Genomic DNA, 22305 nt, shown 5'->3' with positions numbered 1-22305 from the left:
ACAAAGAAACACAAAATAATCTTAAGAGATTCGCAAGAATTTGATAAGAAAATAAAAACTAGATTTTTTTTATTTTTTCCTGTTACATATTTTTAAGATGTTCTTATCACAGCAGTCTTATCATTTAATGCTCAGATATGGAATGCTTTATCTAACTCATGCCATGCTAACATTTGGTTAATTACACATTGAAAATTTTAGTGCAACAATCGAAATTGTTATTATACATGCGAATACATCTAACCAGACGAATATTTTTATAAGTGCATATACACAAATCGTGTGGAACGACCGATTACATGTGCATAAATAGTGCATATCTACTCAATAATACAAGCACACCACTACTGTTTCATGGCAATAACTGCCAATAGACCACGGCAATAAACAATTTTGAAATGTAGCAAAATACGACAAACAATCATCTCACGATACTGATAAAACCATTGCGAATGACATTGCAAATAGTCTCAGGTGTGGGCGCGACTAAAAGCATTGTAGTCAATTTGTACCGTTGCATGCTGCGCCCATTTTTGAGGAAGAGATCTCTTAATCTCTTCTGAAATATATTATTATTGTGTATAATGTGTTTTTTTTATATATATATTTTGCATTCAACTTCGATTTTCTAATGGATGATTGTACACAAATTATTCGCACGCCGAAACGATGCAAAACCTCCCACGTAACATTCGTAAGAATAAAAAACTAAACTGGGTTTTGCCAAAGTCACTAAGCTACGGAAAAAAACGAATTGACTATTCGGTTTTGATTATAATTTGTGACAGCGCTAATAACTGTCATTCGCTTAAAATTGCAATTCTTTTATAAATCACATAAACAGATCGTAAATGACAAGCGTAGGATTTGTGTCGTCTGTTTTTCTCGGGTTTCTCCGAAGAATTCTTATTAACCAGAGAATATTTCGAATCGAAATGGAAAAAAAACTATAAAACGATGCTATAAAACAAAACGAAGAAAATCACAGATTTGAATTAATGTCCCATGTTCAACCTTGTTAAGGTCGACGAGTTTTTTTATTGAAAACAAATAAGGAAATTTTGGCGATTCACACAAAATATGAGATTTCTAATGTATACAGTTTTACAGATACTCCCAACTTTTTATTATAATTGAAATAAAAAAAAATTATCGCCCTAAAATTAATATAATTTATTGCATATTTAAAAAAATCAGATATATGGCATTAGATTCAAACACAAACTTTTTTCCAATTATATATTTTTTTTATTAAAATTTTTTTAGTAATCAATATTTAGATAGTAATAACCAAAACTCGGCAACGAAAAGGTTAAATAAGGAGTGTAGCATGGATAGGGTTGCCATAAATGATATGGCAGTGATTAATTGATAATATAAAAAATTCCCACAGCTATTTTTTTAAAATGAACAGGCGCGAGCCCAGTATGTTACAACGCCTACAAGTAAGTGGTGAATAACTTAAAACGCCTTTTTAGTGCCAGGGGGCCGATTCATCGGCTTTACGTGCATAAGCGAAAAGTGCCTTGGACCGATTGAATCGGCCTACTGATATCTTGTTTAGTAAAACTTCGTGAAACACAATACATATACACTACACCCTCGCCTATATAAAGAAAAGAAAAAAATGAGATTTGTTAGACTCGCGTGAAAAAAATTAGTTAGCAAAATGCAACAAAGCTTAACTTTTATTGACGGCATGTGATTAAAAACATAAGAATGTAAGTTATCATAGGCAAAAAAGGAATTCCCTACAATTTAAAAAAATGGTTTAAAAACATTTATTATTTTTTACTATTTTCAATTGTATAAATTTTGTTTTATTTCAAATTATTTATAAAAATATTGATATATGTATTTTTCAAATAACAATAAAAAGTATATGCATATTTTTCAAATACTCTATTTGCGGTAACACAGTCAGTTCGAGAGCTATCGATTTCATTATTATTAATAATTGAGAAAGAGATGTTTATATTTACGCCCCTACTATTAGCTCTAAAATACACGATACGGATATACGTTCGATATATTATTGATAAATATAAAAAACGTTTTTAAAAAAATTGTTCAAAATGATAAGTATATCGAATATATCCGTATCGTGTACTTTGGAGCTAATAGTAGGGACGAAATCCCATCTCTTTCTCAATTATGAATATTGATGTAATGAATAGCTCTCGAACTGACTGTATTAACGCAATTTAGTATACACCACCTAAATAGGTCTGGCATCAAAAGGGTTAAAACAAATCTGTATTTTAATAATTACAGCTTACAATATATAGGTGGTACTTCGTAGCTAATGCTGTTCTTTAATAATAGTGTATTTTTATAAATAAAAATTCAAGGCAAAAATTAAATTATTAAATATTTAATCAAAATATGAAGCAAAATATGAACCTTATAAAAGTAACATGTATGCATGGATATGTCCAGTGCCGGTGCATAGGTATAAAGTACAAACAGTAAAAATTCACTAATGGAGAGAAATTTATTAGGTATTTTACATAAAATCGCAAATAAAGTGTGTGAAAATGATATAGAAATATTTGCCCATATATCGAAATAATGTTTACTAGGATATTGTATACATAACCTGATATTTCTTTGTAAGAAAGTGGCAGTACAGCGCATAAATTGAGACATTTTACTAATGAACCAGTATTCATAAATCTATATTTTGTTTTAAAAAAAATGCAGATATACACTTAGCCGCGCAGAGCAATTTTTTGTATATTTCACTCATACAGTGCTATTTTATTTCAAGAAAAATTGTACTTCAAATGAATATTTGAAGGTTTTTATTATATGATACATTTAAATCGATTTTTAAGGCAATATCGTGAAACATTAATTAGTCGTAAATAACTTTAATTGTATTTTAAATTGTCCCACTCCTACTATCGACGTCTTTCAGGGTTCTAAAGCTCAAATGAGTACAGGCGACCCTCGACTTTCGAACGTTCGACTTTCGCACAAATCGCTATTTCGCACATTTAAAAAATACAATTTTTTTTCAATTTAATTTTTTTTTAAAAAAACGTTCTGATAGCGGTGAATCTTTTGCTTCAATCGGACGTTCGTATGATACAAACAGGTCTACGATATGTTCAATTTTGCAAAATAAAAATATAATTAAAGAATACGTACAAAATTGTGGAAAATAAAGATATATTTTCACAATCTTTAATGATATGTTTCCAAAAAAACACAGCAAAAAAAAACATGGATGAAATGGAAAATCTTTGTCATCGTAGATCGATGACCAACATAAAAAAGATGTCCCTCTGAGTATTTAAATTATTCAAGCAAAAGCTCTTAGTTTGCACAAAGATTGGAAGGATAGATTAAAAAAATATTTTAACACGGTTTTTCAAGCAAGTAATGGTTGGTTTTACAATTTTAAAATGATGTATTCTTTTCATAATATTAAATTTACTGGAGAATCGGCTGATGCGGATAAAAATGCTGCAAAAGAATTTATTTCCTAATTATCCAAAATTATTGAAGATGTAGAATATTCCTCTAGCCAAATATTTATTGTAGATGAGACAGGTTTATTTTGGAAAACTCTTTAACAATGAAAAATATGAATGAAGCCTTCACGCACCTTGACAAATTTTTAAATATTATGGAAGGTTGTGATCCCAATGGAGAACGCATATCTCAAGAGCGTGGGGCGATCAATAAAAACATAGCATATTATAAAATACTATATGAAGAAAAGAAAAAGAATAGTGGAAAACAGTTAACTCTTGATAACTTTTCAAAGGAAACACCCGCAAACCCCACTTAAACGTGTCTCTTAAACGCCTCTTAAACATCTTATATTTACTTGATAAATAAATATTTTAAAATTCACACAATTTCAATTTTTTTTACTTCCCTCGACTTTCGTAGATTCAACATTCGCACACATTTTCAGAAACCAATTATGTGCGAAAGTCGAGGGCCGCCTGTAGTGTTATATCATGTATCCAAATATATGAGAATCAATTGTTTTAGACACTCTTTGGGTTGAAGACTTAGCTGTAGCGAGGTTCTACCTAGGAAGGTAGAACCTCGTCCCATTGGCATCGTTTTCACTTGACTTTAGCGTTTTATTTTGTTACGATACATACAATTACGAATCAAAATATGGGTGAAATTCCCAAGATCGAGTTCCGTAAGGCGCTGCTGTAGGCCTCTCGATACAATAAACTTAAGCACCGCTCTTCAAAAAGGGTCAAAATGGCAATTCAATGAGAAACTCGAACATAACATCTAAAGACACCGCGAAAGACGCATAATCGCAGATGATAATCGATAGCCGTTAACACACTTTCGGCGAAAAGAAGCGCTGTTATCAACGGTCGTTACGCGATGCGCTTCCGTGTTTTTTTCGCTCATAATGTCATCATAAACAAGCACTGTATAGTATCTCCGAAAACGCCATGTGGCGTGCCGCCACGGTCCCTTTCGCAGGCTAGGAAACGTCACGCGATCTGGGAAAACCCTTACGAACGTCCTCGAAGACTCGGAACGCAGAGAGAGTCAAAGTCGACTCTAAAAACGCGCATTATTATTTTTAAACTCGGCAGCTTATTCCATCTTGAGTTTCTCGCATTCCGGGGTTGGTCCAATCCGAATGCCGTTTCGGTCACGTGGCCCAATGTGGTCGAGCACTCTTTCAGTGCTTTCTTACTCAATTATTACATATTGTCGCGTCTGTGTATATGAATTTTCGATTACATGATGATCGTACTTTATATAAAAGACGATTCAATATTTAAAAATATCATGCAAGCTTTGAAGGTTTTGTGTGTGATCTTCTAGTGGAGTGGATAGAGGAGTCGAGTAATCGATAACCAAACACCTAAGCCGCCAATATCATCAATCGAATAAACGTTGGTAACAATCTTATGTATCGTTAAAAAAACACAACGGCCTCGTTTCGACGAGCTCGACCATAGGAGGCCGTTAACCCCAGCAGTTTGAGAATCCTTGAGAAAACTCGGAACCTGGCAAAAATTCGCTCGTACTAAAATTGAAATTGCGCGCGTCGCGTTTGAAGGATACGCATATTTTTTCGCCAAAGAGGCGAGCTATTAATTACTACTTCCAACATTAACACAGGCAATTAATCGTCTATGACTAGCGGTTGAGGTCTTTGCTTTCGAAAAAACGTAAACAAACGGTTCAATGTTGTGTACATACAGTGCGATATACGTTAAATATCCGTGTTTCAGTTAGTGTGTTTATATATATATATATATAATCTAACTAATCGATTAATTGTTAATCAGTAAATGTCGTTGCATACCCGTCGTCGTCGACTGTGTGGTCTGTACTGCGGCTACTGATTGAGGCAATATGTCGCTTGCTCTGGGTTTTCGTGGGTCTTCCCATGTTGTGCTGCATGTGGTATGACTGAAAATAAAATAAAATAAAATTAATATATTAGTACAGAAAAACAATCTATAATGTGAATTAATCTGTGCGTACTATCGCATAAGTTATTTCATCATAGATGATGAACAAGCCTAACCTTGTTCTCAAATATATAGATTCGTTCCGATAGATTCGAGTATTACAATATCATGACATTCATGACATAACTCATCTTGACACGTAGGCGCCCCCCAGAACCAAGGACCGCAGCTTCCGAGAATCGCTTAATTTTATGTGAATGGAGCAGCAGCGGTGACGCGGCCACCACCTCGGGGAGATCTTTCGATTCGCGGAAAACGATGAAAACCGCTTTCTATTTCGCCTTTTTTTCTTCGCGTGTTCTTCGGCCAGTTGGCAGGAAGCTGCGGTCGGTGGCGAATTTTCCGACTGCGAAAACTCCACGCGTGTACACAAGCGGATTTTATTGTGTGTATGTAACGTGTCATCGTGTTAATGAAACGGTTGTGGAGGAAGAGGGAACGACGCCGTAGCGCCGGTGTCAGAAATAACAGCGCTTGGCTCGGCTCCAGCGTCCCGACGCCTTCTGCTTCTCTTTCCCTTCCTCTTATGCTTAATCATTGTAGCGGTGTCATTCATTACTAGAAAACACGTTCAAATTCGCCAGAATCCGATAAATTTCGCTTTGTCAACAATCGCTTTTATTCACCCACCATCCTTCCAGCCTCCGCGAGTACTAAATCACGAGATAATTACCATTGCGAAAGCTCTCCTGCGGAACAAATTGGACGATGCGTTTGCTCCGAATTGAAATGGCAATAAGACCGGAAAGGACGAGACCGCTAGACAAAATTTAAATTTCCGTATCGTGATTAGACAAATTGTGGGAAAAAGTGGATGTGGTTGTAAAAATGCGGTTAAAACTTCCTGACTAATATATCACTTAAAATGCAATCGCCGATACGAACTATATTTCAGAACCATAAATCTCAACTGTAGATAAGCAGAAGCAAGTACAATAAAACACCAACGTCTTGGTGAAATCTGCTTTAGATAATTTGTTAAGCATTATATAAAAAACATTGTTTTATAAAGCGCCAAAGTACAAGATGGACAGTGATGTCATAATGAGCCAATTATAATTAATTAACAAATTTAATAATAATAATTTTTATTTTGTTATCTACAATCTGTATTCTTCCGTAGTTGAAGGTTCAATTTAACAAGTTTTTTTTTTGTATATACATACATAATTTTATACGTATGGTAACTTAACGCATGAGAGAAAACAATAGGCAGATATTTGATGCTTTTCGCTTCTGAATATCGGGAGGAAACATCAAGTCTAAAATATATTTTTTACAATTTTTTCATTCAAAGAAACATCAAAAGCGAAAGGCATTTTCAGAATTGCTATATTGGTAAATGACTTATGTTATTCAAAAAAATCAGGTATCAGTATGGATCATTGCAGTTATGAAAATTGAGTCGCTCTGGTCCCAGGGACGTCATTTGGGGAGATGTGTGCTTTTGCTCCCCCTTGAATTCGGCCAGATAAATGCATGTCATTTGCCCCCCCTCCCCCCGTAAAAATCTAAAATTACGTCCCTGTCTGATTGATGAGACTTGAGTCTGTCGAGTGCTCGTTAGCTGAATCATTGGATCGTTGGAGTGTCAATAGTTTGAATCAATGGGAGTGATGGTTAATTTAGAGCCAGTCGTTTTATTGTTTAGCTCCGTATTCAGTATAAGCGTAACTTTTAAGCTGACCATTTGTAAGCGACCGTCTGATAATTACAAAACAAGAAATGCTTATTCAATGCTAAAAAAGGTTAAAGTATTTTATATGCTGTTGTAATTAATATGTGCAATTCTTGTGTTCCAAAATACCGATTTGATTAATGTTTTATTTACCTAAGTTTACAGATTTTTAAGTGGCCTATGTTTGAACCGCTGCGCTAGTGGCAAATTTCCTCTTAATATTTTAACTCAGGCTATACAAGAACATAAAAACGATTCATAAAGAAGAAAACTCGTATGTTACATCCTCAAATTAAAAAAATATATATTATGTACATTAAAATCTACTTTAAAATTACATGATACAGTAATACCCCAAAGTTACGCGATGGTGGGTCCAAAAAAATGGCGTAAGTCGAGGTAATAAAACATTGCATATTTAAATGGGACCAAGGACTAACAAAAACACTAGTTTAGAGGAAAAATATTGAATAAAAATTGTAGTTTTTTATACATACTAATTAATTCAAAATATTAAAAAAATAAATGAGTCACGTAAATAAAAAAAAGAAGTTATTTTGATGTCGATGGCTTCATAAAATGGCTTCATAAACAGACATGTCTGACGACACAATGCCTTCGTAGCAAGCTAATGTTTTTATTCACGATGGTTATAATTTTAATAAATAAATAAATATAATCCTCATTTTAAATAGATTCGTTGCATCGAGTTATTTATGGGGTGTTCACTTTCTGGCCAACGCACGCTCCAACGTTATTTATTATTAGCTCTACGATTAGGTTGGTTAGCAAACACGCTCGTCTGTCAAATATTGTTAATTGACAATGTAACTCTAGCTCACGTCGGAGAATTCACACACTCACTAGTTAAAGCATACATTAGTAGAATTATACACTAAATGTAGCATTGTAAACTTTAACTAAAACTCACAGTTAGTGCATACTTTGTCTAGGCAATGTATACTTTTTCGAAATTCAACACTGAAACTGTAACATACAGGGGGCTCTCGACTTTCGAACGTTCGACTTTCGCACAATTCGCTATTTCGCACATTTAAAAAAAACGATTTTTAAATTTTTTTTTTTTTAAACGTTCTGTTAGCGGTGAATCTTTTGCTTCAATAGGACGTTCGTATGATACAAACAGGTCTACGATATGTTCAATTTTGCAAAATAAAAATATAATTAAAGAATACGTTCAAATTGTGGAAAATAAAGATATATTTCCACAATCTTTAATGATATGTTTCCAAAAAAACAGCAAAAAAAAACATGGATGAAATGGAAAATCTTTGTCATCGTAGATCGATGACCAGCATCAAAAAGATGTCCCTCTGAGTATTTCAATTATTCAAGCAAAAGCTCTTAGTTTGCACAAAGATTGGAACGATAGATTAAAAAAATATTTTAACACGGTTTTTCAAGCAAGTACCGGTTGGTTTAACAATTTTAAAATGAGGTATTCTTTTCATAATATTAAATTTACTGGAGAATCGGCTGATGCGGATAAAGATGCTGCAAAAGAATTTATTTCTTACTTATCCAAAATTATTGAAGATGGAGAATATTCCTCTAGCCAAATATTTAATGTAGATGAGACAGGTTTATTTTGGAAAACTCTTTAACAATGAAAAATATGAATGAAGCCTTCACGCACCTTGACAAATTTTTAAATATTATGGAAGATTGTGATCCCAATGGAGAACGCATATCTAAAGTGCGTGGGGCGATCAATAAAAACATAGCATGTTATAAAATACTAAATGAAGAAAAGAAAAAGAATAGTGGAAAACAGTTAACTGTTGATAACTTTACAAAGGAAACACCCGCAAACCCCACATGTGTCTTAAACGCCTCTTAAACATATTATATTTACTTGATAAATAAATATTTTAAAATACACACAATTTCAAATTTTTTTACTTCGCGCTACTTTCAAACATGTGCGAAAGTCGAGGGCCACCTGTAATGCGATTTTCTGATCGTCTGTTGAAGAAAACTATTCGAGCTAATAAAGCAGTGTCCCAAAAATGTCATACGGAGAACTTTGAATTCCACGATCTTGCCGAATATCAAAACTCTCTATAGACTTTTCTCTGAAAACGCTTACATTTGACATGGCGCCAATTAGCGTTTTCTCAAAAACTATTTGTCTCCGCTTCAACGAAAATAACCGACCGCTTGTGCTTCGGACACTCGACGCTCCCCTTTGAGCTTTTCTCGGGAATGTATCGAAAATTCGACGCGGCCGTAGCCGTGACAAACGGCCGATAAACGCTCCCCGAGGGTCGCTCCAGTATCACTCGATTTTCGCGTCAAAGCGCAATAAACGAGGGTAATTAAGCTGTTAGCGATATGCCGGCTTGTCGTGTCACACCGGGATGACGGCTTTTGAACGTTGCGCCCGGGGCGCAATTGACCTATGACACGCGACCGCGCAATGGGGGAACTCGTCCACTGCGCCCTCTTATTATCAATTTAATACGAAATAAACATAACGTGTGTAGTCATAAAATACACGCGCATGTGTCACGATACGACCACAAATTAAACGACAGGGCAATAAAGCTCATCCGCGATTTAATTCCGGGGTAGTTTTTTTATTACTATTATTTGTCATGATTTTATCAAACGGTTACAGTGTTCGTAATAATTTTATTATTGAGTAAATATGTTGAAATTCAATCATTAAATTAACACCAAGGCGACAAACACACTGGACCCGGAATTAAACCAGAAATGTTACGCTTGTTTAGTGTAATCAATACAATTATTTAGCATTTTCGCTGTAGAAGTGAAATGATATGCTAATTTGTAATATTAATACGCAAATATTTTATCGAAACCGGTTGTTTTTTTCATAAATTTAAAAACAAATTAATCGATATAACCCTATAGGGCCTCGCGATATCATTTTTATATGACATACATTTCAAAATAATTAAATATTAATTTAGTTGTAGGATGACGCGTTTGTGAATGTTTCAGAGCTATGATAATCACGAGTACTCAAGCTCTAGATGTCTTTGAGGCGGATACAAAAAGTACAGTAAAACACGTTTATGATTTCGCAAATCTATCAACTCTCTCCGAGGGGTTCTACGATAACAGTAATAGTAGTAGTACCGAGTTATAAAAGCTTGTTTCCGATAGTCCTCTTTTCGTTATTTTTTACATCTCCCACGCCTCTCCTCCGCTCTGGTGGGGAGATCTCCTCGAGGAGGAGACTGCGTCGAGCGAAGAAGCAGGTTGTGTCTGCAGAGCTTCGTTCACTTTCGTTGTGGCGGGTCACTGTCCGCCGGTACAAATAGCCGTTGCTGCGTGCGACGAATGACAAAACTGGCGAGTACCTCTATGACATTCCCTCGGCAGATTGAGAAGCCCCGAGACAGCCGAAGAACGGTCAGGGGTAAAGCAATCGATCAACAACACACACCTGTGCGTCTCGACGACGAACCACGCCTTATTATTTACTAATTGTTCTATAAAAAAAATGGCAAACTAACGCCTCGCAGATATTCATAGAACTAATATAATATTCATGTGACAAGGTACAAGACAAGCCTTCCAATTAATTTATGCGTATCACACACACTAACTCAGAATGTGGCAGAGATTATTAATTTTGCATTAAATTAAAACTAACCTATTATGTTTATTTAATACATATTTATATTATTTATAAATGGAACCCTAATACATCATTTTTCCCACTAAAACGGCAATTTGACAATTCTAAACTTATGAAATATAAAAAACTATTTTCACATACTTGAAACACAGTTATTTGTAATTTTAAATTTAGAGTAATATATGAATTTTTATTTATTTAAAATTCCGAATAAAAAAACTAAGCTTTATTATAATCGTATAGCTGATTCGCTGATTTGAGATAAGCATTCGCAATTAAGATGAACTGTCCCTCAAGTACCTGCCAAGTATACAGGAACAATTTCCAAAAAATTTGGAAGGCTTGGAAGGTTCTGTACTAAAAATAATGTTACATATGCTGATCCAGTCCATAATGACTCAAATGTGTTCTTACACGTACAGCGGTAGCACAGGAAAACCGAATAAAAACCGCAAAAAGCGAAGGGCGAGCGTTTATTTTATTATGTGCTCAATGACATTGTCTAAGCGAATAAAATTTAAATGCATGTATCATTTGTCACTACTATAGCATATTAACTATAACGACATACCATTACATTTAGATTTAACTTATGTACACTATCACTGAACTTAACACGAACTCTCTAGATGACCATCGCTAATTATGTACTCAATCTGTCATATCACGCCATCAGTATCTACCAAGAGAACGAGATAACGACGATCGTGACCTCATGTCATCGATTGATAATCTCGCTGTGTAGAACTCCACAAAGACATCATAAATATGTATTTTATCAATGAAAAAAACATTCGGACGCCTTTGACAAAGGCGTTCCATGCGAATCGTCCCATGTCTTATCTCCCGTGTTTATTATTAAAGCTCGCCCCGTTTATAATTAGCTTTCGTCTCTGTCGCAAGACGCCACTGGCAGGTGGAGGCGCCGGCGAGAGCGACATCAGCAAAACAAACAGAGCGAGCGTCGATTTCGGACGCGAAAATCTTTACGTTGCGTGCTTTATCATAAATCAATGGTAGAAAAAAATAAACATTCCACCCTTCGGTCTCGTCGATGACGATTTGAGAAAAAAAACACGCAAGATCTGAGCTTGTGGTTTTTAGTTATATATATAATTTCGTATTCGAAGGATACACAATAAAAAATCATTATTATTATTGTGCGTATTTTATCCAAAATATATCAAGTTTCAGTGATCAATCTAAATTTAAATATAAATAAATATTATTGTTAAACATTAACTTGTATCACTTTTACAACGCGATTGAAAGAAGAACAAAAACATTTAAATGTTAAAAACCGGACTGTTTCTGCTTCTTACTTTAAAAAGTAAATCATATATAACAGGCATGGCGAACCTAGGGCACGCGTGCCCGAGGTGGCACGTTTGAGAATTTGGATTGCACGCGAATGATTTCCAAATTCAAAAATATTTTTTTAATTTTTAAATTTAAGAAATTAAAATCTTGATTAAATAATCCGTGAATTATTATTTATTTCATTTTATTAATTATCAAATGTTTTCTAAGATAAACGACAATCGTTTTAAAAAATAATTAATTATTTTTTTACTCCTTGGGCACGCTACACAATCGAAGAATAATATTTAAGAATATTTGGCACGCGAACCCAAAAAGGTTCGCCATGACTGATATATAACATAGCAAGGTCTGTAATTTTCTTAGAAACGGAAATAGCGATTCCAAAACAGATGAGAAAACTGCAATAAAGTATAATTAAGAATACAGGCAGTTCTCGAATTACGACCACCTCGACTTACGACCATTCGGAATTACGACGAAAAAAAAAAGTTGTAAAAAATTTTTTTTTTTATGTCATATACATAATTTCCAGACTGGTTTGATAACTGTTTCATTCCAGAAGTAAAGAAGAACTGTGTTGAAAACGACATAGCCTTTAAAATTTTATTGATTCTTGACAATGCTCCAGGCCATCCTCCACACTTAGAGGAATCACATCCAAATATAAAAGTGGTTTATTTACCTCCAAACACCACCAGCATTCTACAGCCGATGGATCAAGGGGTTATTGCTAACTTCAAAGCCCATTATTTAAGAATCACTTTTGCGCAAGCAATTGCAGGAACAGACAAACATAAGACATTGAGAGAATTTTGGAAAAATTACAACATCTTTCATGGAATAAACAATATCTCAAAAGGATGGTCCAAAGTAACGACGAATTGTATGAACGGCATATGGAACAAACTCTTAAAAAGATATAATGACAATATGTATTTTAATAAAGAATAGGAAATAGATGAGATAGCAAATATTATTGTAAAATGTGCTCAACAACTTAATCTGGAAGTTGATAATGAAGATGTAATTCATCTTTTGGAAAATGATGTTGAGGAACTCACAAACCAAGATTTGATTGAGATTGAGGAACAACGAGTTGCAGAAAAAAATGTAATGAATGGAGCTAAAAGAATTATATGAACTCGAAGAACCACCAAAAAAATTTGTGTTAAAAGACATGGCTGCAGCTTTTAGCCAAATCAATGATGCTATTAATAAATTTGAAAATATGGACAAAGACATCGATAGATCTTCGAGGGTACACGGCCTTATTCAGCAAGCACTTGCGTGTGATTATGAAATTTATAGAGAAAAGAAACAACAAATTGTACAAACAAACCTGGACTTTTTTTAAGAAAAACAAGCAGTATCACTGCACTCGCTGAAAAAAATGATCAAGAAACTGACGTTTGCCTTTGAGAAACAAAAATACTTTTAGTCAAATTCTACACCGATTATTATTTGTTTTTATAAATTACGTCTCATATATTACAAAGGCGCAAGTGGCTAGTGGTAGCCCTGGTGATGTTAAAAATAAGCACATTCATTTTAGCCATTTTTAAGACAGCTATTAAAGCGGTAATAATTTTAAAGATTTTTTCGTAGATGACAATATTATTTCGTAGCGTAAATATCAGCTTCTGTAAATGTATGTGGCTCTTGGCATTACAGTCGCGTAACGACTGAGCCCCGTATGTGGCGCGTGACATTAGAACGGTTAAATGGAAGACCTCCCCTTCACAACTACAGGTTTCATCAACGACACGCAAAATAAAAGCATAAAATTGATGTCGTCAATAAGTTCAAAAATTAAAAATCTCAGAGAAGATAATGACTTCTATATTCCGAATAATATTGGGCTTTGGTATACTCTTAACTGCTTGGTTTTAAAGATTAAAAATAAAGTTTTTAGTATCGTATAGAGCCCCCTATACGTTCTGTATGAAAAAAATATATTTTTTTTACAAAATGGCGGCCAATGTAAAAATAAAAAGTGTCATAACTTTGCAAAATGAAATCATACTGAAAAATATCGTATGCAAAAAGTGTTCAGAAGCTTAATTTGCATTTAAAAAATAATTTTTAATTATTGTTTTTAAAAAAAAAACGAGTCTTATGGTAAATTGACCGGGCGCCCATACGAGCTTTTATGCGACTTGGCATATAGTTAACGCTAGTATTTGGTTCCTTTTAAAGATATAGACTTGAATTTTTGATACAAAATAGAGCTTTCGAATATACTTATAATACCGTTAAAAAAATTTAAATTTAAAAAAAAAAAAAAATTCCAAAACACGTTTAGTGTTATGAGTCGATCGACCCACCATACATACGCATATAAGACTTGCAATATAGTTAAGGTCAGTGTGCGCTTATTTATACATATTTAAAGCTGAATTTTGGTGACAGTATAGAATTCTTAAGCATTCTGTATAGGTTTGCCAGCAAAATCCAATGTGTCATTTTTTGCAAAATGGCGATAAGTATAAAAACCCGTTAACTATTCACATTTTCGCGCGCCTGTCGCGGGTGCGGTATAACAATACTGCATCAATGCTTTTTGATGTAAGAATTAATATCAAACACATCAGATCTCACAGGGTTAAATTCTTTTGGCGGTGTCATCCTGGCGCATATTGCGAACCAGATCGCATTATCTACTCCGGCCGCAAATAAAGGCATTACGTATATACGATCAGTCTGGCGGCCGGCGTGACGATCCCTTTTATTGTATGCAAATGTCTGCCGTGTCTTCTCGCCGGAAAGAGAGGTAGGCAGACAGAGGAGAGACGAGCAGACAGACAGCAACTGGAATAGAAGTGCGACGACGATCGAGCAGCAGCGCAGCACGCGTTTGTTTTTTCAGTCGAGATAAATAACGAACGTCTTCTCTTCTTGCCAGACACAAAAAGTGCACGGTGGAAGAAGAGGAGACGCAGTCTCCGAGGCACGAACGGACGCGACGATTATTTATATTATCGCATTATGATAAATCGAAAAAATATTAATAATAAGTTAATAACGATCGTCTGGACAGGAGAAAAAGTACACACGCACGCGCACGCACGCACTCGACGAGCGTGACGAGAGTAAAAAATGCGAATATTTAAACGTATTCTCGGTATAGACGTTTGTCGAGAATCGAGTAGCATAGTAGAGTATCTACTCATTGAATTGTAGATATGCTTACCAGCAGGCTTTTCATGTATTTTTATGAATTATTATTTTTAAATTATATGGCTTCCTAAAAACTGAGTTCTAGAATCGGGTTATGTAAATTTAGTACAAGTAAAAAGCACACTGAAAAAATAATGGATTCACTCATATCATAATTGATTATACAAGGAGCACAATTACACCTAGCTATTTAAATATTAATAACAACTAGGAACAATTCCTGTTCCGCTTGAAATAAAACACAAATCAGATGATACTTTTGATGCTGAAAGGTTAATAACGATTTAATTATTAAATTTTATTAAACTTCATTGTAAATTCACAATCGTGTAAAAAAATTAAGGATTAAAAACTGTTGACAAAACTATGAATATCTACACAACTAGTTGTGGCAACTTAGCAACACCCAAATAATTTAAATTAATATTTTCCTTTCGTAGAAGAAGCAATTAGTATTTACGATGTCGATTTACAACCTTAATTGCCGACGACGAGAACGTGAATCAAATATTTATCTTTCACTCGTGTTTCAAGCAAGAGCTTCGAGAAAGACAAGCAAGAAAAGTGTTTCTCAAGAACAATATTCACCGTAACATAAAAGATTTATTAAACGTTTTTTACGCGTTTTAAGATTCAAGACACGCTAAACAAGCAGCCGGTTTATCGAATCGTTGCAAAACGTATATTCGTCTTCGCAGTTGTTTTTGCTCAATTGGCAGAGCTTCGTAATTTTCGCTATTAAAATTTCTCAACAACCTTAAGGCGGTATTAATAAAAGCGAGTTATCCACTATATACAGGCAAACGCAAGCACACGATTTACAATCATACTGATGATGGTAAAGAGAGATTTCTAACCGTCTTTATTAGAAAATAAAATTGACACCATTATTCTGTTGTATAATACATCATTAACAATGATCAATCTGTGATGGAAGTAAAGATACAAACAATTTATTTTGGGTATATTTATTAACAAATTCACAATAGATCTGCTGTTTTTTTTTCACAGATTGAACGCCTTAGAAAAGCGTGTATTTCTTCAATTCTTTTAAATGTGTTCATCAGTGACAATGTATGGCCTTCTAGACCTTCACGAATGTCGCTTCCAACTGCTTTAAATTCACAACATCGATTTGCCTGTTCATTGCCATAAGCAATGAATTTCAGAAACACAACTTTGTTACGTCTGAATCTTGGTCCATTGTTAATTTCAATATAAAAAAATCAACAATTTAATATCTGCTAACTTCATAGTTTGACTTTTTATAACTGATATACACCGAATTTATAAAAATTGGCAGACCATATCGAGTAAGTACAAGCTCGTTCCTCCTCCACGAAAACGAGCGCACGTGCAATATTTACGATCGGACAGGTGAGACGTTAAAAAGACACGATTGAGAAATCTACGAGTCAAACGAGTCTTAGTACGGCCAGATAAGGCTAGCGATCAACACGTAACCCGCACACACTGAAACACACATGCACGCTCATAGATACAACGTGCGGGGGGTGGTATCGCAGATATTGGTTATATCACGCGAGAGAAAGAGTTATTTGCGCATTCTTCGGCGCCTACAGGTTGCCGTTTTCGTTATCCTTCCGAAATAGCTTTCGAATTTATAGTCAACATCATAAAACGTCGATCCATTATAAAGTCGATACGCCCACGTGCTCCGGCCGCGTAAAACAGACGGAAAAATAGCGCATACGCACATCCACCGCACATATGGATATTTCGGTCGATGACGTAAATTATATCTGTTGATACTACATATATTGAAAATGATGCAGAATGTGCGTCTATAACAGAGAGCACGTGAATACACAAACGTTAAAAATACACGAATCGGCACACGTAAAGCGATCTCAGGTGCTAAAAGTGGTGAATGGGAAAACCGCTCGTGTGAAACAATACGAAACGGTAGCGGTCATAAATCCAAACTCATAATCGCGAGTTTGCTTTTTTATTAATTATTATATACATATCACATTTTTTTGTTAGACAATCAACGGTAAAAATATAATAAAGATCAGTGTGCAGAGGGAAAACCACGTGAAAAAACATTGTGTCGCGCTATACGAGTGGGTGCAGGAAACGTGTTCCGGAAAACATACACAAAACACCACCAACGCGTTTTTATTTTTCAAACAATTTTGAGAAAAAGCCGCTTCATGTTACTATTGTTATTTTATAAGAACGATTGAATAACTCATGTTTCTAAAAATGGCATAAATTATTGTTAACGGCCGCAAGTATCGATACTTATAGATTATATTATTAGCAAATTAAAATTTATGTTATAAATATTATTATGAGGAAATGTTCTAATTGTAACTATAATACCTTTTATAAGGACTTAACCCAAAAGACCGATAGCCACAAGGCCGACACGATATCTGAATTTATTGTTAGCTTTATATGTTTTATTGTCGAAATGGGTAGTGCTGGTCATTCTCTACAAGCTCCGTTAAGAAAAAATCGTAAAACCACGATTTTCATTAAAAAAAATGATGGCAAAAATATCACCACTTTTTAAAAAAAAATCCAAATATTTTGTATGAGGTCCTGAAAATCTGTGTTTTTTTATGTACAGGCGGACCTCGACTTTCGAACGTTCGACTTTCGCACAATTAAAAAAACATTTTTTTAAATTTAAATTTTTTTAAAAAAAATTATAAACATGAGTGAGAAACGGAAAAACTTCAGTGTTGATACGAACAAAAAGAAATCAAGGACTCACAAACTGCACACGATTCGAGAAAAAGATGGAAATTATTAGACGTTCTGATTGCTTCAATCGGACGTTCGTATGATACAAACAGGTATACGATATGTTCAATTTTGCAAAATAAAAATATAATTAAAGAATACGTTCAAAATTGTGGAAAATAAATATATATTTCCACAATTTTTAAAGATATGATTCCAAAAAAACACGGCAAAAAAAACATGAAAGAAATGGAAAATCTTTGTCATCGTAGATCGATGACCAACATCAAAAAGATGTCGCTCTGACTATTTAAATTATTCAAGCAAAAGCTCTTAGTTTGCACAAAGATTGGAAGGATAGATTAAAAAAATATTTTAACACGGTTTTTCAAGCAAGTAACGATTGGTTTTACAATTTTAAAATGAGGTATTCTTTTCATAATATTAAATTTACTGGAGAATCGGCTGATGCGGATAAAGATGCTGCAAAAGAATTTATTTCCTAATTATCCAAAATTATTGAAGATGGAGAATATTCCTCTAGCCAAATATTTAATGTAGATGAGACAGGTTTATTTTGGAAAACTCTTTAACAATGAAAAATATGAATGAAGCCTTCACGCACCTTGACAAATTTTTAAATATTATGGAAGGTTGTGATCCCAATGGAGAACGCATATCTCAAGAGCGTGGGGCGATCAATAAAAACATAGCATGTTATAAAATACTATATGAAGAAAAGAAAAAGAATAGTGGAAAACAGTTAACTCTTGATAACTTTTCAAAGGAAACAACCGCAAACCCCACTTAAACGCCTCTTAAACATATTATATTTACTTGATAAATAAATATTTTAAAATACACACAATTTCAATTTTTTTTACTTTCCTCAACTTTCGTAAATTCAACATTCGCACACATTTTCAGGAACCAATTATGTGCAAAAGTCGAGGGCCGCCTGTACCCAGAAATAATAAGTTGATATATGTTGTGTTAATAAGAGCGGTGTGCCTCAACTCTAATAAGCCTATCGTGAGTTCAGTGGTAAAAAAATGTCAGTAAATAAATCAACCTTAAAAAGGTATTAAAAGTGACTTATGAATATTGTATTGGCGCTATACAGAATTGTAGCAATATAATAATTCAACGCCAACAGTATTTCCATGTAATGCCGGAAAAGCACTACATTATAATTTATTAAAACAAAGTCGCTTTCCACCTGTATAATATGATGTCAACACAAGAGTTTAGAGAATAATCTAAACAGAGCCAACTGGAGAATTCCAAGCTAGCCACGCAGTCCGACGCCCATTGAGCTAAAAATTTCCCGGCCATACCGCCCGTGGGCGACTACGTCAAAAACTATCCAGGGCCAAAAATAATAGTGAACCATTGAAGCGCAAAGACAAGAGCATCACCTACGTAGTCGATGAATGCCCATCGGCCAGTTGTAAACAACTGAAGTCACCGTCGGAAAATTCTCCAACCGGCATGCGCGGAAAATGTAAACATAAGAGCTCAGGTGACTGGCTGCTTACGTTTAGCACCTGCCTGCCTGCCGAATCGGAATTGACCTTCCGCGTTGGTGTGCTTTATTGTTTTGAACATCTGCGCCGTATAGCGCACAGACTGGGCGGTGCTGCTGTGGCGTAAAAATATTTTTTTTAGTAAATTGAAAATCTCTTCTCTGCGAGTCAACGTCCTTAGTGTAAAATAAGATGCACAGATGCACTTTTTCACGCGCACTCGATTTTTCATTTAATACGATGCCCAAAAGTCATCATTCTCACTCTGATTCTCAAGCCATAGATACTGTAATTTCGACGCGGTCGTGTAGTAATGATTCGCGAATTTCTAACGTGTGAGCGAACTTTTTTTACGGTGTCACGGCGAACGGAGCGTGTAATTGGACTAATAAAATTAATAGAATCTCGAGAGGAACAATCGCAATTTGTCATCGTGTATCGCCGCGGCCGATTGTTTTATTTATATTGGCGGTTTTCTCGGACCGCAACAATTCATCGCATCGGTTTGATATCGAAATCATTTTCATCGGTTAGCGATAGTGTTAGTCATGTCCTTTTGCTCTCGATTGAGTCACGTTCCTCGAGCGCTCGCTAGGAATAACGTATTGTACTAATTCGCAATTAAAACCGACGGCCGTGCGGTAATGTAATTCACACACGGGAAAATTTAGCGAGATCAACTCGAAATGAGGTAAATGGGCGCGATTATGATTGTGTTGCATAAAGATGTTTCATAACGCAATGTGCACGTTTGTGAGAGGATTCTATTGAACAAAGGCTGTTAGTATATCGATATATGTATATTTATATGCAGGGCTTTTTTTAAACATAAAAGGTGCCGGAACTCACTTCTTGTAAAGCAATTTACTAAAGAAAATTATATTAAATATCATTTAAATTAAATTTAAAGCAGCTTTTCCTATGCCACGAAGCGCATAAAAAAAGTATATGAGAGATTTATTTATTTCAAAATTTATTGATTTGAGAGTATTGTTTAGTGTATTCAAATAGAAGTTTGCTCAAAAACAATACATGCGGCCCTCGACTTTCGCACAATTCGCTATTTCGCACATTTAAAAAAAACAATTTTTTTTTTAAAAACGTTCTGATAGCGGTGAATCTTTTGCTTCAATCGGACGTTCGTATGATACAAACAGGTCTACGATATGTTCAATTTTGCAAAATAAAAATATAATTAAAGAATACGTTCAAAATTGTGGAAAAAAAAGATATATTTCCACAATCTTTAATGATGTTTCCAAAAAAACAGCAAAAAAAAACATGGATGAAATGGAAAATCTTTGTCATCGTAGATCGATGACCAACATCAAAAAGATGTCGCTCTGACTATTTAAATTATTCAAGCAAAAGCTCTTAGTTTGCACAAAGATTGGATGGATAGATTAAAAAAATATTTTAACACGGTTTTTCAAGCAAGTAACGGTTGGTTTTACAATTTTAAAATGAGGTATTCTTTTCATAATATTAAATTTACTGGAGAATCGGCTGATGCGGATAAAGATGCTGCAAAAGAATTTATTTCCTAATTATCCAAAATTATTGAAGATGGAGAATATTCCTCTATCCAAATATTTAATGTGGATGAGACAGGTTTATTTTGGAAAACTCTTTAACAATGAAAAATATGAATGAAGCCTTCACGCACCTTGACAAAATTTTAAATATTATGGAAGATTGTGATCCCAATGAAGAACGCATATCTCAAGTGCGTGGGGCCGATCAATAAAAACATAGCATGTTATAAAATACTATATGAAGAAAAGAAAAAGAATAGTGAAAACAGTTAACTCTTGATAAAACAAAGGAAGCACCCGCAAACCCCACTTAAACGTGTCTCTTAAACGCCTCTTAAACATCTTATATTTACTTGATAAATAAATATTTTAAAATACACACAATTTCAATTTTTTTACTTTCCTCGACTTTCGTACATTCAACATTCGCACACATTTTCAGGAACCAATTATGTGCGAAAGTCGAGGGCTGCCTGTAATCACTTCTCAGAAGTCAAAAATTCACGTCAAAAATACATTTCGAATCTATCCCAAAAATATTTTTTTAAAATACGTCATTTCAGTAATGGGAATACATTTTCACCGGTAGATATATATTTTTACCAGTAATCTGACAGGTGCTAGTAAAATTATATGATTTCAACTTTAATATATGTACTAATAAATTTATTTACATCCGATGTATAAATGTTACAGCGAATGTATTTGTTAATGAAGTTATATTTTCACTACTAAAGTCCAAATACATTTTCACTAGTAGATATATATTTCTACTAGCGAAAATATAATTTAACTTATAGGCGCTAATATGCTGCTCTAAAATGTCTATGAAACTCAATTTTTACAGTTGCGAAATGTCCATTTGCTGTTCAAATTTAACATAACCTAATGAAAGTTCTAAAACTAATTGTAGTTTATTAAAAAACTTTTAATACTTTTTATTGCTTTTGACGTGAATTTTTGACTTCTGATAAGTGATAATTGTTTTTGCGCCCTCTTATTGACAAAATTCAGTTTGAAAATACTTAGATCAGCTCTTTTATATTATAGAAGTGCATACTAATATCGATATGGATAGCTGTCATACTTTTTTTAGTGGGACCAGCGGTTAAGAAGAAACCGGATTTTTTTTAATTTTTAAACTTGGGGTTAAATTTTTACACTTAAAAATAATAACGTCATATTTACGTTAAAAATAAAGAAATGAAATGTAATGCAGATTGTCAATTTTATTTAACCACCACCA

General features: G+C 34.2%; 1 protein-coding gene across 2 annotated transcripts in view; it reads right to left on the bottom strand.

Moving 5' to 3' along the window:
- yki (Transcriptional coactivator yki) overlaps positions 1 to 22305 on the bottom strand; it is an 81746-nt gene that overhangs the window by 9708 nt on the left and 49733 nt on the right. For both annotated transcript variants that reach the window (XM_088187001.1, XM_088187002.1), the window contains exon 2: positions 5306 to 5412. In XM_088187001.1, coding sequence (XP_088043127.1) covers positions 5306 to 5412 — 107 coding nt within the window. The remainder of the gene's footprint in view (positions 1 to 5305; positions 5413 to 22305) is intronic.

The sequence above is a fragment of the Plectrocnemia conspersa genome, unplaced genomic scaffold, assembly GCF_051122295.1.
Source record: "Plectrocnemia conspersa isolate PC_06_02 unplaced genomic scaffold, ASM5112229v1 ptg000005l, whole genome shotgun sequence".
NCBI lineage: Eukaryota > Metazoa > Arthropoda > Insecta > Trichoptera > Polycentropodidae > Plectrocnemia > Plectrocnemia conspersa.
This window is presented reverse-complemented; position numbering and strand designations above follow the sequence as displayed.